Genomic DNA, 18,865 nt, shown 5'->3' on the forward strand with positions numbered 1-18,865 from the left:
AGCCCTGACTTGCATTATCTGGAACTAACGGGGCATCAAGCTGATTAAAACCTGGCGCTCGGTCAAGCCACAAGATGAGCTGCTTGCAGGCAGCTGGTGGGCTCTCAGCTGCCATTGGTGCTTCTTCTCGAGTTGCCTTTGTGTCAACCACATGAAACCTGGAGGGGCAGAGCCTGCAGGTAACGCAGAAGCCCCTGGGGCAGCAGATATCAAGGGGGTTACTGTAAATGGGGTCTCACCTGGGGTCTGGCAGGAGGCTTTGTTTGCAAGTGGATGCATGATAAGACCTATGGTGCTGCTGGCCCCTTTATTGGGGCAAATGGGCTGCAAAGGCCCCTTATAAGCATCCCTCATGGGGATGCCTCGGTTCAGGGCTGGAATCAGATTATTGCTGGTGCCTCCACCAGACCCCAGGATGGGGAAGACCAGGCTGGAGCGTTGCATTTATTAAAGCTTGGGCTTGCTGCTGGTGCTCGGTGGGGAAGAGAGGGATGGATTAGAGTCAGCTGTCACAAGGGTGAGCAGCTGGAGGAGGTCACAACCCACCTGGGGGGCATTTGCTTGCGGGAGGGATTTATATATATATAATAAATATATAAAAATACAAAATACATATATTTGTAATATATGTATCTCATATATCTATAATATAATGTATTTATAATATATTCATATTATATTGTCACAGCCAGCCTGGCTGAACTGCAGCTGCCCCTGATTCTTGTTTTCTTAAACCCATCATGTTTCCTGAGCACAGCTCTCTTTCCCGGACGTGGTGTGCTGTGCTTTTGACAGAGCCCAAATATTTTTTTAGGTGTCTTGCCCAGAGAAGAGACACCAAGTGGGAGGTATCTGCCCTCTCTGAGCTCGCTTCCCAGCGTGGTCTCCATTACCTCCCCACCAGGATCAGAGGGATGGGCAGCATCCCATCCCAGCAGTTTCCCATCCTGGCAGCATCCCTGTGTCCCATCCCAGCAGTGAGGACCTGGGACAGGCTCTGAGATGCACTGGGTGACCCTGATCACCATGGGAGCTGCTGGTACCCGCACACCCTCCCCAGATGAGGCAGGGATGCTGCCCTCCCAGGTAGTACAGGTAGCTTAGCTGTGGGGCTTTGTCTGGATGCAGCATCCTTAGGAAGGAATTTTTGGCCATTTCTTGTGTAAACAAGCAGCTTGGATGCACACAGTGCTTGCAAAACCCAACTAAATGGTAAGGAAGTGCAGATTAGCCTAAGAAATACAAAACTGGGGCTGCGCTGGACTGGGACCTGCCAGCTGTCCTTGCTTGGGACAGAGAGGTTGTCTGTGGCCGGGGAGCCCTCCGGAGAGGGGAAACAAGGAGTACAGCCAAAAAAGTTCCTTTAAAAGCATTGCTGTCTGGCTGCATAGATCCTGGCTGCTACCTCCGCTCAGCTCGCTGGGTGCCAGAGCTGGCACGTGGCTTCTTCCCATGGCTTGTCAAGCCATGCTGGTGGTGCTGGGCACCAGGGCTGCGACTTTGAAACCTCTCAGTGGTGGGTTATGGATGGATGCTCAGGTGGAGAGCGTGCTCTGCACCAGGCAGAAGAGCCTGATGTGCACAGGGCCCTCGAGGACGTGGTGGCTGAGTGGCATGGCAGGTCACATCATGCCGCAGGGTGGCTTGCGACACACACGCACGTCCATCCGTGGCATGCGTCCATCTGTGGCACGCATCCATCCATGGCACCTGGCCATCCGTGGCAGCCCTCGGTGTGTTTTCCTTCCAGGGGGTGATTGCTGATTTAAAGCTGCAAGGAGACCCGCGAGCAGCCGAACGCCAGTGTGAGGAGGAGGAGGATGACACCGAGGTGAGCGCTGGCAGCCCGGCTGGGGCAGGCTCAGGGCTGCTGCCCCGTGCTCATGGCTCACCCCTCACTCCGTCTCCCCGGGCAAACGCAGGTCTCTGGTGATTTTGGCAGCGGGGCAGAAGGCGGACACCAGCCCTCAGGGAAAGTTGGGGTGAGTTGGTGCCCATGGGTGCACTCAGTGGCAGGACCCCAAGATTTTAGGGATGAGGAAGGCTGAGTGCCCTCCATGGTCAAGGTCCCGGGACGCCCCATGGGGTCCTGGCGCCTGTCCCTTTTGGGAGGGCGCTGGGAAGTGAACAGAACCGCGGTGTCCCCTTGTTGTTGGCACAGGGCGTCCCAGGGCTGGTGGATGCCATCCCCGTCAACTCTCCCCCCCGTGGCGGCGGGCAACAAGCCGAGGAGCAGCGGAGGCTCCCCACAGCAAGCTGAGAGGACAAGAGCGGAGGAGACACTGCGGGTCTCCACGGGAGGTGATGCCAGCAGGTTTCCCCTCCCCCACCATGCTGGCCAGCCCCCGGGCACACCAGCAAGGACATGGTGGGGTGGCCGTCCCCAAGCACAACTGGGTCCCTTTTCCCTTCCCACAGGCACCGGCCCCAAAGGCGAAAAGGGGGAGAAGGGTGAGCGTGGCCTGAAAGGGGACTCAGGGACCAGCGGCATCGTGGGGACAGGCAGTGTCAAGGGTGAAAAGGTGGGTGAGAGAGTAGACCCCAGGGGCTCGAGGATGTCAGTGACATGTCTGTGTTTCACTCCACTCCTCATTGTTTCTGTCCCGCAGGGGGAGAAAGGAGAACTGGGCGTTAAGGTGAGCATCGCTGGGGGAGCTGGGGCAAAGCCATGCCTGGCTGAACTGTCACCCCTGGGGATGTGCTACCCATCCCTGTTTCCATCTCCTTGTCTCCCAGGGCAGCGCTGGATTTGGCTACCCTGGCTCCAAGGGCCAGAAAGGGGAACCGGGTGACCCTGGCCCCCCTGGGACCCTCTCACGGCATGCTGATGGCTCAGTGGTGGAGCAGGTCACCGGTCCCCCAGGGCCACCAGGGAAGGATGGAGCCCCCGGCAGGGACGGCGAGCCCGTGAGTCCCCCACCCTTTGGGTATCCCCTCTCCCCCGACCCTTGCCTGCCTGTGCACTGACCTCTCCCCTGTCCATCCCTAGGGCGATCCTGGTGAGGACGGCAAACCTGTAAGTGGGGTGGGGGGGAATGGCAGGGTGATGGGTGCCAGCCACCCCTTTGCCTTGCCACCCACTGACCCGCCACCACTCTCCTTTGCAGGGCGATATGGGGCCCCAGGGGTTCCCTGGGACACCAGGGGAGCCTGGTCTGAAGGGGGAGAAGGTGAGTGCCGGTGCCAGTAGTGGGGGGGCAGCACACACTGCTGTCCCCCCTTCTTCTTGCCATTGGTTTGGCTGCAGTAACAAGCCATGCTCTCTCCTCTGTGCCAGGGTGACCCGGGTGTGGGACCAAGGGGACCCCCTGGACCACCTGGCCCCCCGGGACCACCAGGACCCTCCTCCAAGCACGACAAGCTGGTGGGTGCCCCCTGGGATGCAGGGATTTGGGGATGGGGGGGGCGGTCCATCAAGCCATAGAGGAGTGGGATGCTGCCACCAGCCCCTGGGCAGTGGCAGTACAACATCAGGTACCCTGACCCTGGCCATCTATGCCTGACATCATCTTTGTGCTTCTCCCCCAGACCTTCATCGACATGGAGGGCTCTGGCTTCGGCAGTGACCTGGAGAGCCTGCGGGTGAGTGTGTGGGTGAGTGTTTGTCCTGCCGGCAGGGAGCAGGGACACACACTCAGCCACCGTCCCCTTCTTCCTTCTAGGGTCCGCGAGGGCCGCCTGGTCCCCCAGGGCCACCTGGTGTGCCTGGTTTGCCCGGGGAGCCAGGGCGGTTTGGAATGAACCGCACGGATCTGCCAGGACCACCAGGGCTGCCAGGCAGGGATGGGATCCCTGGACCCCCAGGGCCAGCGGTAGGTATATGGGGTGGCCAAGAGGACCCATCCCAGAGCCACTCTGTAGTGGTGGGGCTGTAACTGCCCCTGTGGTGGTGGGGGGCTGAGTGCCCACCCACCCCGTAGCATTTCCCCTGGAGTCAGCTCTTGGGCATCTTGCAGGGTCCTCAAGGTCCTCCTGGAAGAGATGGGGCAGCTGGGCAGCCGGGGCCCAAAGGAGAGCAGGTGAGTGTCTCCTGTCCCTCGGGAGGATGTCATGGCTCCCCTGTCTGACACTCCTGGCACACCTCCAGGAGGTCCCAGGTCCCTCCATCCCCAGGCTGGGGAGCACCTACCTGCTCCTGCCTAGAGCTGGACAGCTTCTTCATACCCTCTTCCTCCTCCTCCCCAGGGTGACATAGGTGACCTCGGCCTCCCCGGTGTACCAGGACCCAAGGTACTGTGCATGGGACAGGTTTCTTAGGAGGGTCCCACAAGCGTTGCAGATGGGAGGTGGGGATGCTACATGGGGGGCCACCTTGTACCCGAGCTGGGAGGGGGTGTGCTAGTATTTGAGTTCCTCCCAGAGCAGAGCAATGCCACAGCTTAAGGGTGCATGGAGCTGCCAACCATCCCCAGGATGCTCACCGGGCTCCCACCACCCTCGTTTGGCTTTGCTCTGGGTGTTGCCGCCTCAGAAAGTGGGCAGGAAAGACGAGCAGGGTGTTTCGAGGCACAAAAGAGGATTTTCTTGGGGGAATTTGGGTGCCCACACCCTGCTGGAAAACATCCCATCTACGCATCACTCACCTGCCTGCCCGCTCCAGCTTCTTCCTGCCCCGAATCCCCAAGAGTGGAGGTAGAGGCTTGGTGGGATGCTTCCCTCCCTTGGGGGCTAGGATGCCCCTTGGGATGACCCATCCACCGCAGCATGAGCTGGGGGCAAAAGCCTCAAGAATTAAGGTTTCTTGATGATGCCAGCACCGAGACGGGGCAGCAGCGGGCATAGGCACTGATCCTGCCACTCCAAGAGCCACAGCACCCCTAGCATACAGCGAGGTGCCTGCCAGCATCCCCCTCGGCACTGAGCTCTGCTGCAGCATCGGAGCCAGCAACATGTGCAAAAAAAATCATATTTATGATTTTAGATGAGCCTCTGGTGGCCACTGTGCACATTGCATGGGGAGCCGGGGCCATCCGAGGACAGCCAGGTTGAAGGATGCCTGAGACGGACAATGCCCCTTCCCGCAAAGCCCCTCTGCCCTGGGGACGGGGAGCATCTGTGCCCTGTCCCAACGGACAGTTTGGGGATGCAAGAGGGGATGCGCTGCCCCCAGCTTGCAGGCTCTGGTCAGGGATCGTTGTCACCTTGTCTCTTGTCCCCTTTGCAGGGCAGCAAAGGAGAAACGGGACCAGCAGGAGCCCCAGGAGAAATGGGCTTAGCTGGTCTTCCCGGGCCCATCGGACCCCGAGGGCAGCCAGGGCCTCCCGGTCCCCCAGGACCACCAGGGCCAGGCTACGAGGCTGGATTTGTAAGTGATCACCCTTGTGATGGGGGGGTGGGATGAACTGGAGCAGGGGGGAGCAGACATAGCTCAGCCCCTCCTCCTCCTTCCACCTAGGGCGACATGGAGGGCTCAGGGCTGCCATTCACCTCCGGCTCCCCTGGACCACCAGGACCTGAAGGACCACAGGTAGCTCCACTCTTTCCCCTTCCTTCTCCTCCATCCTGGGCTCCCCAGGGCATCCCCTGCCGTTGTGTCCCCTGCCACCACCCAATGCTCATGGCCCCCTTCTTGTTGCTTGCAGGGGGTACCGGGACTGCCGGGGGTGAAGGTGAGGAACCCTTCAAACACCTTCCTTACCCCTTGCCGGAGCCAGCTGCAGGAGCCTGGCTCTATTCAGGCAGGATGCCCACAGCAGCTTGCGGGGATGCTCCTGCTCTGACATGTCTTTCCTTGCAGGGTGAGGTCGGCAGCCCTGGGCAGCCCGGCTTGCCGGGACTGAAGGTAGGAGCACTGGGAGGTTGGGACAGGCTGTGTGTGAGCACCTGGGTTTGCAGGGCACTGGGCAGGACCCCTGTGCTCCCCGACCTGGGGCTGTCGGGAGGATGCTCTGTGCTGCATCTTGCCCTTTCCCATACCTCGTTGCAGGGAGATGCTGGTGTGCCTGGCGTGGATGGCCGCCCTGGCCTGGAGGGCTTCCCCGGACCACAGGTAGGACCATCAGCTCCTCCTTTCTGAAAGCCCCCTCGCTCCAGGCAGGGCACCCATGGTCATTTCAGGGCCACTTGCAGCAGCTCCATCCCCAGCAGCTGAAATTTGCGCCCCCCACCACCAGTGCTCTTGGCTGTTCCCCTGCTCTGGGGCCAGGCTCACTGCGTGTCAGGAGTGTCCATGCTGCTTAGGACCCCATCGCCATCAGCTCACCACCCTGCTCGCCACCACCTCCACCCAAAAGCGTCCCAACGTGGCCCACTGCCTGGACCTTGCAGGCAGAGGGGGGTGGCCTGAAAGATTTTGCTGAGCTGTGGGCAGGAGGGTTCCCTACCTGTGAGCCAGGGTCCGGCTGTATGTGGTGCCAAGCAGAAAGTTCACCCCTACCTGCTCCTCCTTCCAGGGCCCCAAGGGTGACAGAGGCAGCCCCGGCGAGAAGGTAGGTGCCACCAGGCTGGGGACAAGGATGAAGACCGGCTGGGGGTGGCCCAGGGGCTGATGGCTTGTGTCTTCCAGGGTGAGCGAGGCCAAGATGGTGTGGGACTGCCTGGCCCCCCCGGTCCACCTGGTCCTCCTGGACAGGTCATCACTCTCTCAAGTGAAGATGTAAGTGATGACACCTGGCTTCACCACAGCTGGGGGAAGCTAAAATTGGCAGGGGGGAAGTGGTCTGCCCAGCACCCGTTGTGGGGGGGGACCGAGGGAGGTCTCTCCAGGGGCTCTGACCTCTTCAGAGCAAAGCTCAAGGTAAAAAAAAAACATTTTGTCTCTTTTTCCAGAAGTCTTTGGCAGTTTTGCCTGGTCCAGAGGTAGGTGCCCTCCTGCCACCCATACCCACCCCTCCAGCAGTGCCTGGAGGGCACCCAGGTTCTTGGAAAGGAGGGGTTTGCTCTTACAAGCATCTGCTTCTCTCTGCAGGGCAGACCAGGTCACGCTGGCTTCCCGGTGAGTTGTTGGCAGGGCTGGGGACCACAGGGGGTGGCCCCAGTGAAAGCTCTGGGCGTGGTTTGGTGAAACCTCTGCTTGTCGGTCCTGCCGCACTTTGTCACAGCGGTGCTGGGGGGTGGGGTTTGGGGTCTGCTTTTAGTGGGTCAGGGCTGACGTGGGCTCTGTGCTCCTCTTTGCAGGGACCAGTGGGACCAAAAGGAGACCAAGGGTCATCTGGTCCCCAGGGCCCCCCAGGGTTGAAGGTAATTGCTCTGGGTCACCTCTGCCCGTGGGGTGGTTGCACTCCTGGTCCCCCATTCTGCGTGACCACTGGGTTCCAGTGGTGATGCCAGCCCTGCCACGGGAGGGAGCCTGGTCCCTTCATCTCCTCTCATGCCTCTGTCTCTCTTGCAGGGGGAGAAGGGGGAGCCTGGCGTCATCATCAGCCCCGATGGGACCGTGGTCACTGCAAAGGTGAAAGGAGAAAAGGTGGGTGTGCTGCAGGAATGGGGGGGGGGGGGGGGCCCATCCCTATGCAATGGGTGCCACATGGTCCCAGTGGTGATGCCCTTTCCTTTTCCACTGTCTGAAGGGGGAGCCAGGGCTACGGGGACCGATGGGACCTTCGGTAAGTCACCATCACCATCCTCCTCATATCCCTTGGGGAGCGACGGGGCTGATCCAGGGCAGTGGGGCAAGGGGTTGCCCCCACTCTTGAGTACCCTCATCCTCATCTTCTCTCCCCTGCAGGGTCCCCAGGGACGAGCAGGGATGAAAGGAGAGATCGGCTTTCCGGGCAGACCCGTAAGACCTACTCCTGGTTTGTTTGTCCCCTCAGCCACCCTCCACCTGTCCCCCTCCACCTCGTCCACCACATCCCTCTACCCTGTTTGCACGTCTTGCACTTGCTGAACCCCAAACCTTGTCATATCCCCAAGGGACGGGGTGGTGCCAGGGTGTCGGAGGCAATGCCTGGGTGTCAGAGGTGATGCAGGGGCATCAGAGGTGACACCCAGGACGTCACCCTAGGATTGGCAAGGGGATAGGGAGGAGGCTTACCTGTGCTACTCATCCACAGGGACGTCCTGGCATGAATGGGCTGAAGGGCGAGAAAGGTGACCCTGCGGATGTCAGTAGCATGCTGGGCTTGCGGGTGAGCACTGGTGCAGCCCCCTCCCCTGACCACTGGCCCAGCAGAGCTGGGGAGACGCACTGAGGATCTCCCTGTGGACCCAAATCCCTTTGGCAAAGGGCACATGCCTCACTGGTTGCTCCTCTGGGGCAGGGCATGCCTCCAGTGTCCCCTCCACAGGGACTGTCCACTTTGCAGAACCCTGACACATCTTCTTTCCCCCTGCAGGGTCCCCCAGGACCCCCAGGACCTCCTGGCCCCCCTGGGCCACCTGGCAGCATAGTCTATGACAGCAGCAATGTGAGTAACGACATGGTCACCATGATGGGGGTGCTGAGGACTGGTGACTGTCCCCCCAGTGCCCCCTGCCTGGTTGGAAGGGATGGAAGATGCTCTGGTGGCATCCCAGCCAGGGCTGGTACATGAGGCTGTCATCAGCATCACATTGAGGGGTGTCCCCCCGAGAATGCTGCTGTCTCTGCAGCTGCTTCCTTTGCATCCCTGCAGGCCTTCAGCGACTCTGGCCATCCCATGCTGCCAGCCTTCCCTGGTAAGGGAGTCCCAGCCCCCTCTGAGCAGTCTGGGGACCCCGGCAAGGCAGGAGGGAGGGGAGGTGGCGGGGGGAAGGGCAGACCCCTTCTGTTAGAGCTGGGGCTAGGATGCTGTAATGCTAAAATGGCATCTCCGCTGCACCCCACAGGTTTCCACCAGCTTCCAGGACAAAAGGGAGAGAAAGGCGATCCAGGAGCCCCGGGACCCCCAGGTAGGTGACAGGTCCCTGCAGGTAGAGGTGGGCAGGGGGTGGCTCTTGCCCATCCCGGCTCTCCTCTTCCCTCCTCTCCCTCTCTGCAGGCCACTTCCCCTACGACCCAAGTCACTTCGGTGCCAACCTGCGGGTAAGCCCTTTGCCTGCTGGTGGTGGCTCGCAGGGCTGGCACTCAGCACAATTTGGGGTACCAGGGTGCGCCCCAGTCGCTCACCCAAAGGCTGTGTCATCCCGCAGGGTGACAAGGGAGATGCAGGTCCCAAGGGTGAGAAGGGAGAGCCGGGCAGCACCCCACTCTATGGTCCCAGCGTCTCTGGGCTGCCAGGGCCTCCAGGGCCCCAGGGCTACCCTGGGCTGCCGGTGAGTACCCCGTGGCACAGGGTGCGAAGAGGGGCGGGGGTGGGGGCAGCATCCCCGGGTGCTTTGCTCCAGGGATGCTCTTTTGCACTGCCTAGGGTCCCAAGGGGGACAGTATCGTTGGGCCACCAGGGCCTCCTGGACCTCAGGGCCCCCCTGGTATCGGATACGAGGGGCGGCAGGGCCCTCCTGGCCCGCCTGGGCCACCTGGGCCACCCTCCTTCCCAGGTCCCCACAGACAAGGTGAGTACCTGCCCTGCCACCCTCACATCCCTCCCTGCACCCCCTGCATCCCTCCCTGTGCTGCAGCCCTCTCTATTCCACCCTTCTTCCCTGCTCCCAGCTATCAGCATCCCTGGACCCCCTGGACCACCAGGACCCCCCGGACCGCCAGGCACTAGCACGGTGTCCTTGGGGGTGAGTCAGGGCTCTGGGCAGAGGGTTGCCCATGGGCTGGCTGGCCGAGCCCTGAGCCGCCCGCTGGGTTGTGCCTGCAGCTGCGTGCCCTGCCAACCTACCAGGCGATGCTGAGCAGCGCAAACGAGCTGCCTGAGGGCAGCCTTGTCTTCCTGACCGACCGGCAAGAGCTCTACGTCCGCCTGCGCGGGGGCTTCCGACGGGTGCTGGTGAGTGGTGGGGGCTGGAGAGGCACCCCGTCTTGGGTTGCACTGTCTGGCTCTGTGGGAGTGCAGATGACATCGCCCTGGGGTTTCGGTGGTGTCCTTTGGCGATGCTTGGGGGTCCCCCACCCATGCGCAAGGAAGAGGAGAGGGGGGCAGCAGGGATCTGATGTGCTGTGCTCTTGCAGCTGGAGGAACACAACCTGATCCCCAGTTCAGCTCTGGTGAGTCCCCTGTCCCCCATGCTCATCTTTCCTCATCCCATCCCCATCTCCATCCATCCCCAGCCACCTCAATCCCCATCCCCATCCCCACCCTGGGCAGCGCCAGCCCTCAGCCTGTCTCCCCTTCCGTCCCCAGGACAACGAGGTGTACGACAAGCCACCCAGTGTCCACTATGCTGGTGCCCAGTCCCCCCTCCAGCCCCGTGGACCCCTGCATCCCCTCCGCAACCATGGCCTACCACCCACTGCCCGACCCTGGCGTGGGGATGAGGTGGTGGCCAACCAGCACCGCCTGCCAGAGCAGCCTCTGCTCCATCACCAGCACGAGCTTCTCAACAGCTACTACATCCACCGCCGGCCGGATCCAGCCCCCGTGGCTGCCCACGTGCACCAGGACTTCCAGCCCGCTGTGAGTGCCAAGTGCCAACTGACAGGAGGTGGTGACAGTGGCCAAAGCCATGTATGTCCCTCAAGCCCTGTTGTCCCTTCTTTGCAGCTTCACCTGGTGGCCCTGAACGCCCCGCTGAGCGGTGGCATGCGTGGCATCCGAGGTGCTGATTTCCAGTGCTTCCAGCAAGCCCGGCAGGTCGGGCTGGCCGGCACCTTCCGCGCCTTCCTCTCCTCCCGCCTGCAGGACCTCTACAGCATCGTGCGCAGGGCCGACCGTGCCGCCGTGCCCATCGTCAACCTCCGGGTATTTGTGTGTCCCCATCCCCTTCCCAGCACCCTGTGAGCTCCAAGGGATGCAGGGCATCCCAAAGCTTCCATCTCTCTGCATGGCAGTGACCATGAAGCATCGCCTGCCTGGAGGCTGCTGGGGCGATGCTCTCGGGGTGCAGGCAGGGTTGACACTCCCCCCTCCCCCCCCCCTCCTTTCTCCACCCCCTCCACCAGGACGAAGTGCTCTTCAGTAACTGGGAAGCCCTTTTCACGGGTAGTGGGGCCCCACTGCGAGCCGGCGCCCGCATCCTCTCCTTCGATGGCCGGGATGTGCTGCGGGATGCGGGATGGTGAGTGCAGGATTGAATGATGGGGAAAGAGGGGAGATGGGGTCTAGAGCGTGGGGGCCAACAGCTGCCCCCCACCTTTCTCCTTTCCAGGCCACAGAAGAGTGTCTGGCACGGCTCAGATGCCAAGGGCCGGCGCTTGCCTGAGAGCTACTGCGAGACGTGGCGGACAGAGGAGCGTACCGCCACCGGCCAGGCTTCCTCGCTGGGCTCTGGCAAGCTGCTGGAGCAAGTGGCCAGCAGCTGCCAGCACACCTTTGTCGTCCTCTGCATTGAGAACAGCTTCATGACTGCTGCCAAAAAGTGACACCTTCCCATCCCCTGGGTACCCCGCATCTCCCTGGGGAGGGTCGGGCCAGCCTGCACCCCAGCACTTCTGTGGTCCTCAGCCCCCTCCATGCACCCACCCTCGCCCCACAGGGTTTTCTTCTCCCGCAGACCTGAAGCCAAAGAGTACTGCCATTGCCCCTGCCCTGGGTTGGCAGGGGCTAGTGTCCCACCTGCAGCAGGGCAGCTGTGGGCTGGCTGCCTTCCTCCCCCTCCTCTCGCTCCACTTCTAACGCCTAATATTTAACCACTTCAGCTCAGATGCTCTTTTTGGGGTGGCTGGGCAGGAGGATGCTCAGCAGGGAGATTTTGGTGCTGCCATGCGGTGTGCCCTCCTGGAAAGCCTGGGGGTGTTCCTCTGACCACTCCGCAGCCCTGCAATGTCCTCGCCAGGAGCTTGGGGTCAGACCCAAATCCCTGCTGCTGGGGCCAGGGGGTCTTCTCCAGCCAAAACTCCGGCATCCCACCCAAGCAAGGGACCATCCCGTGGCAGTGCTGGGCTCCCCCAGATGGTCTCCGTCCTCCCCAGGTAAGGACCATTCCACCCAGTCCCCCATCATCATCCTCATGTTCACCTCACAGCCAGCAAGCTCACGAGCCCAGGGGAGGGGGTCTGGTCGCCCCCATCCCCTCTGCACACCCTCGGGACTCCCAGCCGTGCCCCCACACCCCGGGTACAGACACACGCAGGCCAGCGCCGGGAGCGGGGCGATGGGGTGGCTCCGATGTGGGGCCAAGCACGCCCTTGGCACGTGTTTACGTGCATGTGCGTGTTGAGCACATGTGGTACCGAGGGCACTGCCATCACCCCCCCTCCCCATGCCACCTTTGCTGTGCCCCAAGGGCCAAGGCACAGCAAAGCTGGTTTGAATCGGTGTGGGCAAAACCAAGGTGCTAAAAAACAAGAAAGAAAGAAAGAAAGAAAAGACAAATCTGTAACTAGCTTTTTGTTATTGTATGGAAATTATTACCATAAAAGCTGTGCGAGTCACACAGTCTCCATTTCTTACAGTCTACTGTATTTTGTGTAATTAATGCAATTTAAAGCCTGTGGATCTTTATTTTTTTTTTTGACAGTTGTGTTCTATAAACCATTTTCTAAAGGCACTGAATAAAGAAATGTTATCCTCTTGTAGCCTGACTCTGCACGCTGATGGGGAGCTGGTAGCCGGGAGACCCCCTGGACCCCAGCATCGTACCTGGTGGTGGCAGCCGTGGGCATCCTGCCCCTGCTCTGGCAGTGTCTGCAGGTTGTGGGGGGGGGGGCACAGCCCTGCCCCCACAGATCAGAAAACTGATCCCAAGGGGTTATGTCCTCAACGGACCGGCGCAGAGGACAGATGGTGGGACAGGAGACCAAGTACACATTGACAGTGATGCTCGTTTATGGAGCTGCGACCCAGCCCCGGGGGTCACAGTGCCAGCACTCAGGCTCACACGGTGCCTGCCTCCAGGCTCTTCTCCGGTGCTGGCACCTCAGCGGGGAGCTGGCACAACTCCTTGGCTGAGGCCTGCTCCGCTGGCTGCTTGTGGCGGCTGTGCCGGATGCCCACGCTGACAGCTGACAGCAGGTAGGTGACTGCCAGTAGTGTGAAGTAACCAAAATACACGTAAAACTGCGAGAGGAAAGGGGGAGAGAATGACACTTGCAGCCCCACCTTTATCCCACACCATTAGGGGACCACCTCCATCCTGGATGTCCCCCCGTCCTTACCTGGGGATGCACAGACAAGCCCAAGCCCCTCCTGTCAGCCACGATGATGGTGATGATGGTCTTCAGCACAGTGGCGAAGAAGGTGTTGACCCCGAAGACCAGTGCGCAGAGCTCTTTCGAGAGGGAAGTAGCGATCTGGAAACTGGGAAAGAGAAGGGCATCAGTGAACCCCTGGTACCAGCCTGGCTGCCAGGGTGGGAGCAGCTCCCTAGGGGTACCACGCACATGGCAATGGGTACCAGGAACTGGTAGGAGCCACGGAAGAGAACGTAGGCAGTGTAGCACAGCCAGATGTTGCTAGTAGTGTTCATCAACAGGAGCAGCCCTGCCTGGAAAGCTGTCACCACCCCGATCACCAGCTCTGACCACAGCGCCCAGCGGATCTTCACATAGCCAGCAGCAAAAGAAGCACCAGCCCCTGGGGAGGAGATGAAGGATGGTGTGAGCACCTCGCCAGCTTGGGACCCACCTTGTGTTCCCCAGCCTAGTGATGCTCATCTCATCTAATGATGCTCATCTCATCACTACTGCCACTCCCTGCATCCCCCAAAATGCCATAAGGACCGCCAGTTGCAGGAATGCAACAGGATGGGAGTGTCCCCCTGCATCCCCGGTGTCCCCAGCCACTCCCAGGGGAAGCAGTCAAACCGGGGTGTCCTCCCACATATCTGGTGTCCCCAGCCCAGGCAAGCGTACCCAGCAGCGTGGAGGCAGCATCCACCCCTCCATTGTACACCTGGCGTTTGTCTGTGGCAGGGTAGATCTCGTTCCAGAGGATCTGCACATAGTACAGCATCAGGTAGTAACCAGCTGAGTTGAAGACCCACCACAAGGACCAGAGCCGGAGCTGGGGTTGCCTGGCCAACACTCCCACCTCCCGCAGCATACGGCACAGTACCACCTCCCGCCAGCCCCGCGTCCCCCCACCGCCACCCCCCCCAGCCATCTCGTCCAGCTCAGCGGGTGCAGCCTCGTCAGCAGCCCCCTCGGGCCGGTTGAAGAAAAGACTGCGCCGGGGCCGCTCGAGGAAGAGGGTGAGGATGAGGCCAAAGCTGACGAAGCCCAACGAGATGTAGTTGAGGGTGAGGAAGGAGACGCTGCCCAAGGTGACACAGAGCTGGCCCAGCACTGAGCTGGTGAAGACACCCAGGAGGACAGCAGAGCGAGAGTAGCTGGCCATACGCTGGTAGCGGGATGGAGTGACAAGGGAGAAGATGTAGGAGGAGTAGGCGATGCGGGCAGCCATGGTGATGCTGTAGAAGAACTCCATCAGCTGCATGGCCAGGACAGAGGTGCCCAACACAAGCAGCAGCCAAATGGAGATGTGGCTTAGACTCTGCAGCACCAGCACCGGCTTGTAGCGCAGGTAGTCCGTCAGCAGGAAAATGGGTACCAGTACGGCCATGTAGGAGTAGGTCAGCACCGGTGTGATCACGTTGGTCACCTGCCGTGCGTGCAAGGAGGGGCTAAGCACGGGACACATCCCTGGGGGGTGCCCCCAGCCCAGAGGAAGGCGGTTCGGGTGGGCGTCAGCCGCTGACTACCATCGTGGCACTTCCTTGGGGAAGAATGTGTCCTGCGGCGTGCTCGGCCGGGGGCCTGGCTGACCCTTGCCCCCTTCCTGTGCCGAGAACGCAGCGTTCCCACAGATGCAGAGCTTGCTGGACTGGGGCCAGCATCCCTTGGTCAGGGGACAACAACACATGGCCCTTCCTCATCTAACCCCATCGCTGCCAGCAGCCTGGTGGTGCCCAGCCCCACGCCCCCCACTCTGCACCGCGCCAGCATGGGAGGGTCTCGCTGGTGGGATGGGATGGGGCTCCTCCCAGCCACCCCCCCCACCCAGCCACCCCCCGCCATCCCACTGGCTGCCCATGTGGGCAGGGTTCAGGCATCACCCCCCAGAATTGGCTGCCACCCTGGCCACACAGTCTTACGCCAGGGAAAGTTCAGCCTGGGACTTTGGGGACAGGGCGACCTCACAGCCCAGTGAGATGGGGACATGCTGCCACCTGGACCCATACTGCACCACCTTCTCCCTCCCAAAAAGCATCGCCACGCCTCACCACGTGCCACCTTGCCCAGGACGTGGCACACCTGCACCCCTCCATGCCCCAGGACCACAGGAGGATGCTCCGGCCAGCCCCAGGGTGGTGACTGTGGCCGCAAAGGGGGATGTCGGGGAGGACACGCTGCCCGCGACTCACCTCTGGCTGTGTGAAGTTCTTGTCAGTCCCCAGGAGATACGGGGTGATGAAGCTCTCCCCGGGCCGGATCTGTGTCATAAAGCCATAGAAGCAGAGGTAGAAGACTTGTAGCTTCCAGCGCTGGTCCGGCAGCGTCTCTGATGCTGGCTTTTTGGCATCATCATCCTTCTTGGGCATGGTTCCGCCGGCTCTGCAGCAGGACAGCAGTGTTATCCTGGGGACGGTCAGCTAGATGGGCTTTGCCGGGCCAGGCAGCCCCTCTTTGGCCGCAGGCGCTCTCCGACGCATCGAAAGCCACGCCGCTGCAGTTTCTGGGGAGAAAGCATTTGGCATGGGCTCAAATTCCTCCAGAATCACAAGGCAAATAAATACCACTACCTTCTCCGCAGGACATGTTCTTGCAAGAAGAAAAGCAACTGCATGTCTCGCTGTGCAAAAGCCGGGGGGGGGCGCATTTCGGGCAGCATTTATAAATCTGGTATAAAAGAACCTGGATGCACCAAGCTCTGAAGCAGGGCATGCTTGGCTTCCATCACCTCCTCTTTCTCCCTTTTAAGAGTCAGTGGGGTTTTACCCCCTCCCCAAAGCAACACTTCCCTGAGCCGAGTCACTCTGCTGCAGACCTGGAGACAGAGGGATGCAGATGCCCTGTGCCGAGGATGCTCCGGGGGAGACGGCAGCAGCCACAGGCACTGCGCCGGTTGTCAAAGCGAGCTAATGTGCACACCGGGCGCAGAGCCGCCCGTGCTGTTATCACACTAGCTGGGCAGTCGGCGGGACGTTAGCCAAGCCACAGAAAAGCAGCTGCCCCTTGGCAATCCCCTGGCCCTCGGCAGTCCCCCGGCAGGTCACAATGCTCGGGTGGTATCGCCTGGCCTGGGGAAAATGCAAAATGCCGTGAGGTTCATGGTCTGGAGGGGGATTAAATATTCAAATCCTGAGGTTTGGCTGCAGCAAAGCTGGCAGCACAAGGTAGGGCCGATTAGCAGTCACGAGATGAAGGCAGGGAAGGGAGAAGGCCTGGCCTGGGTGTCCTCCCACTGCTCCCTACTCCCTCAAAAAGTGGCGGGTTTTGAGCCATAAATGGTGCTTTTTGAGTCATAAAAATCCACGTGTGCCAATCCACGACATGGGAGCAAGGTCTAGAAACCCGATTACCCTGCTAATTGCAGAACAACTAATCACAGTCATTAAAAATAAGTCCATGGTCCCAGTCCATGCCCCTCCTCTGCCATCCTGCACGACAAGACTGGGGGCCTCACCTCTGAAGAGCCCCCCCGAAAATGCACGTGGCTACTGGGGGAACTAGCCGGTGCCAGTGCTGGCAGGGAAGAACCAGTCACGATCAACACCAAAAGCAGCAGGGGGAAGCGGGGTGCCTATTTGCCCCAGCAAGCTCACAGGTAGGCAAACTGCCCCTACCTCTTAAATAAATACCCCTACCTCTTAAATAAATACCCCTACCTCTTAAATAAATACCCCTACCTCTTTAACAGATCCCTGGGGCACGGGGCAGGGATTCAGTGCTCGCTTACCGCCAGCCAGCTATTGCCCAGAGCTGGCTTGGGTGCCAGGTGGAGCACTGCAGCCTCCCCGCTGCGCTGTGAAGGGCAAGGGGCAAGGAGAGGGGGCTAAACCCCCCCGAATGCCCACCCCAGTGCTGTGCCATGCCGTGCCTGCCTGGGGCCCCTGCCAGCCACAAGTGCCTGGACTATGCCCCATCACTCGCTCGTCCCCGAACTGGGCTGCGGATGTGAGCGATCGTCACCTCGCTGCGGGGCAGCTCCCCTGCCACACGTGCTGGGACCCCAGTGGGCTGTTTTCCACCCCCTGCTCTAAACCTGTTTCGGAAGCAGACGCTCCCCACTTCCTTTCACATTTACCCAGAATGGATACACGTGCTTTACCCCCAGCTCAAAGGAAACCATGTGCGCTACAGCCAGGATGCAGTTCTGTGCAGCTGCCCCCGTGCCCCCGTGCCCCCGTTCCGGGGAGCGCTGTCTCCTAACTCCTGGCATGTGTACCCCCCCCCCCCCATGCAGGGATGCCAGCCCTGAACCCATCTGGCCAGACCCACCTGCACCTCTGCAGACCATCCATGGAGCTGCTGCCGCTCGAGGTGAGTGGGTGCAAGTCCCAGGGGGATGCTTCCAACTCGGTGCTGTTGTCCCTCTGCCCTGGTGCAAGCCAGGCAGAGGAGAGGGAGCAGAGCTCGAGCGGTTATCACCGTGTGAACCTGGTTATCGCTGGGTTATCATGGCATGACCTTGACAAGGGATTGCTGTCATGCTACCTGGCTGTCAACCCAGGGCCGTGGGCGATGTGGGTGGCCAAGCTCAGGCACGGCTCCGCGGGGACCCATTAGCCATCGCAGCCCAGATGGGACAGCGGGGGGAACGCTCTCCCGGCAGCGGATGGCACAGAAGTGATGCTGCGGATGCACAACGCATTTTTGGGGTTCCACCGAGCAGGCAGGGTATGGGGTTGCACGAGCCCCTGGGGCACCTTCCCCAGATAAGGGTGGGAAGCTCCTCAAAATACTCCTTCGCCCACCGTGTGGGCACCTCTCTGCCCCCCACCCCAGCACCCAAGGGATGGGTGGCTGCTTCACGTGGCGGGCTTGGGTGCACGTGGTGGAGGGTGTTGGGGGGGGGTGGCGGGGCGCGGCACCCGCTAACCTTGAGGCAGGGCACCCTGCGCACCTTGGGGGCACCCCGCATCCCCAGCATCCCGGGGGGCACCCGCATCCCCGGTTCCCCGGGCACCCCAGCACCGGGGGCACCCCAGCACCCCGCACCCCCCCCGCAGCCCAGGCCGTACCTGGGGGGCGGCGGGCATGGGGGCGGCGGCCCGCACCTGCTCGGCCGCGGTGTGGGGGGGTCCCGGGGCTCCCCGCGGCCCCGCCGCGCCGGAGCAGGATCCGCAGCGAAGGCGAGGAGGAGGAGGAGGAGGAGGAGGAGGGTGCGGGGGCCCTCAGGGAATGTAGTCGGGATCCATGTGCGGGGCGGCGGGGGGAGGACCGCAAGGCCCACATTGCAGCGGATAGGAGGAAGGGGAGGGGAAGGGAAAGGAAGAGGAGGAGGAGCAGCCCGGCCACTCCCCGGCAAAGCCGCTCCGGCAGCCCGCGAGGTGGGGGAACCCCCCGGCAGCGCCACCTGCGCACCCCGCCGGGGGGACGGGGTACCCGGCTCCCTCCAGCCGCCGCAGCTCCCCGCCCATCCGCCGTGGCCTCTGGGCTGCGGGGCCCTGCATCCCGCCGGGCGGGCGCGGCAGCATCCCTGGGGAGACGCTGCCCGCCGCCCCGGCTCCCCCCCCCCCCCCCCCCCCCCCCCCCCGGTGATTTAACGCCCCGCTGCCCATAGCCGCTTAGATTTATTTCTGCCCCCCCTTCATCTGTTACAGTCTGAGCTGTGCCACGTCCCAGAGGGTCCCGGCCGTGCCTGCTGGGCTTAGAGCAACATTGCCGCATCCCCTCTCCCCTCGGCACAGCCCCCGCCCCCCCGAGATGTGCTTTTGGGGTGAGACCCGGTCATCAGGACAACAGAGGCTGGACCACGGCCCTGCATCGGTCCCTGAGGCAAGAGCATCCATAGAG

General features: G+C 61.7%; 2 protein-coding genes across 7 annotated transcripts in view; one reads left to right on the top strand and one right to left on the bottom strand.

The window, feature by feature from the left end:
• The window catches only part of COL18A1 (collagen type XVIII alpha 1 chain), a 41,554-nt gene extending 29,070 nt beyond the window's left edge, over positions 1–12,484 (top strand). Inside the window, 41 exon segments of the mRNA XM_040604452.1 lie at positions 1,751–1,831; positions 1,923–1,982; positions 2,162–2,200; positions 2,202–2,301; positions 2,419–2,522; positions 2,610–2,636; positions 2,737–2,907; positions 2,990–3,016; positions 3,108–3,170; positions 3,278–3,364; positions 3,529–3,582; positions 3,663–3,812; positions 3,957–4,019; positions 4,186–4,230; positions 5,165–5,305; positions 5,396–5,467; positions 5,583–5,609; positions 5,738–5,782; positions 5,927–5,989; positions 6,393–6,428; positions 6,506–6,595; positions 6,769–6,798; positions 6,908–6,934; positions 7,117–7,179; positions 7,331–7,405; positions 7,509–7,544; positions 7,667–7,720; positions 7,995–8,069; positions 8,277–8,348; positions 8,556–8,598; positions 8,749–8,811; positions 8,901–8,944; positions 9,052–9,174; positions 9,270–9,414; positions 9,515–9,588; positions 9,669–9,797; positions 9,980–10,015; positions 10,152–10,424; positions 10,512–10,709; positions 10,910–11,025; positions 11,116–12,484. Of these exon segments, the coding sequence (XP_040460386.1) occupies positions 1,751–1,831; positions 1,923–1,982; positions 2,162–2,200; positions 2,202–2,301; positions 2,419–2,522; positions 2,610–2,636; positions 2,737–2,907; positions 2,990–3,016; positions 3,108–3,170; positions 3,278–3,364; positions 3,529–3,582; positions 3,663–3,812; positions 3,957–4,019; positions 4,186–4,230; positions 5,165–5,305; positions 5,396–5,467; positions 5,583–5,609; positions 5,738–5,782; positions 5,927–5,989; positions 6,393–6,428; positions 6,506–6,595; positions 6,769–6,798; positions 6,908–6,934; positions 7,117–7,179; positions 7,331–7,405; positions 7,509–7,544; positions 7,667–7,720; positions 7,995–8,069; positions 8,277–8,348; positions 8,556–8,598; positions 8,749–8,811; positions 8,901–8,944; positions 9,052–9,174; positions 9,270–9,414; positions 9,515–9,588; positions 9,669–9,797; positions 9,980–10,015; positions 10,152–10,424; positions 10,512–10,709; positions 10,910–11,025; positions 11,116–11,329 (3,435 nt within the window). The 3' untranslated portion in view covers positions 11,330–12,484.
• Positions 12,378–18,321, bottom strand: SLC19A1 (solute carrier family 19 member 1). Of its 6 annotated transcripts, none has more exons than XM_040604460.1 (6): positions 18,091–18,321; positions 15,271–15,460; positions 13,760–14,507; positions 13,289–13,481; positions 13,064–13,205; positions 12,378–12,965 (listed from the first exon to the last, which is right to left on the bottom strand). In XM_040604460.1, exons 2-6 carry the CDS (start codon positions 15,445–15,447, stop codon positions 12,783–12,785), a joined length of 1,443 nt encoding a protein of 480 aa, XP_040460394.1. In that variant the 5' UTR covers positions 15,448–15,460; positions 18,091–18,321; the 3' UTR covers positions 12,378–12,782. The 6 variants fall into 6 exon arrangements, with proteins under 6 accessions (XP_040460394.1, XP_040460391.1, XP_040460389.1 ...); XM_040604457.1 differs by having other exon boundaries at positions 15,271–15,581; XM_040604455.1 differs by lacking the exon at positions 18,091–18,321 and adding an exon at positions 17,354–18,064.
• Between the last annotated feature and the right edge of the window lie 544 nt (positions 18,322–18,865).

Source organism: Falco naumanni, chromosome 8 (genome assembly GCF_017639655.2).
Source record: "Falco naumanni isolate bFalNau1 chromosome 8, bFalNau1.pat, whole genome shotgun sequence".
NCBI classification, from domain to species: domain Eukaryota; kingdom Metazoa; phylum Chordata; class Aves; order Falconiformes; family Falconidae; genus Falco; species Falco naumanni.

What these genes read in the sequence shown, in the direction of transcription:
- SLC19A1 (XM_040604454.1), bottom strand. Translation starts at nt 17,370, where the DNA reads ATGGATGGTCTGCAGAGGTGCAG. An exon ending in TGCTGCCTCCACGCTGCTGG is followed by an intron (nt 13,482 to 13,759) that starts GTACGCTTGCCT and finishes TCTCCTCCCCAG; the next exon opens with GGGCTGGTGCTTCTTTTGCT. An exon ending in TTCCTGGTACCCATTGCCAT is followed by an intron (nt 13,206 to 13,288) that starts GTGCGTGGTACC and finishes TCTCTTTCCCAG; the next exon opens with TTTCCAGATCGCTACTTCCC.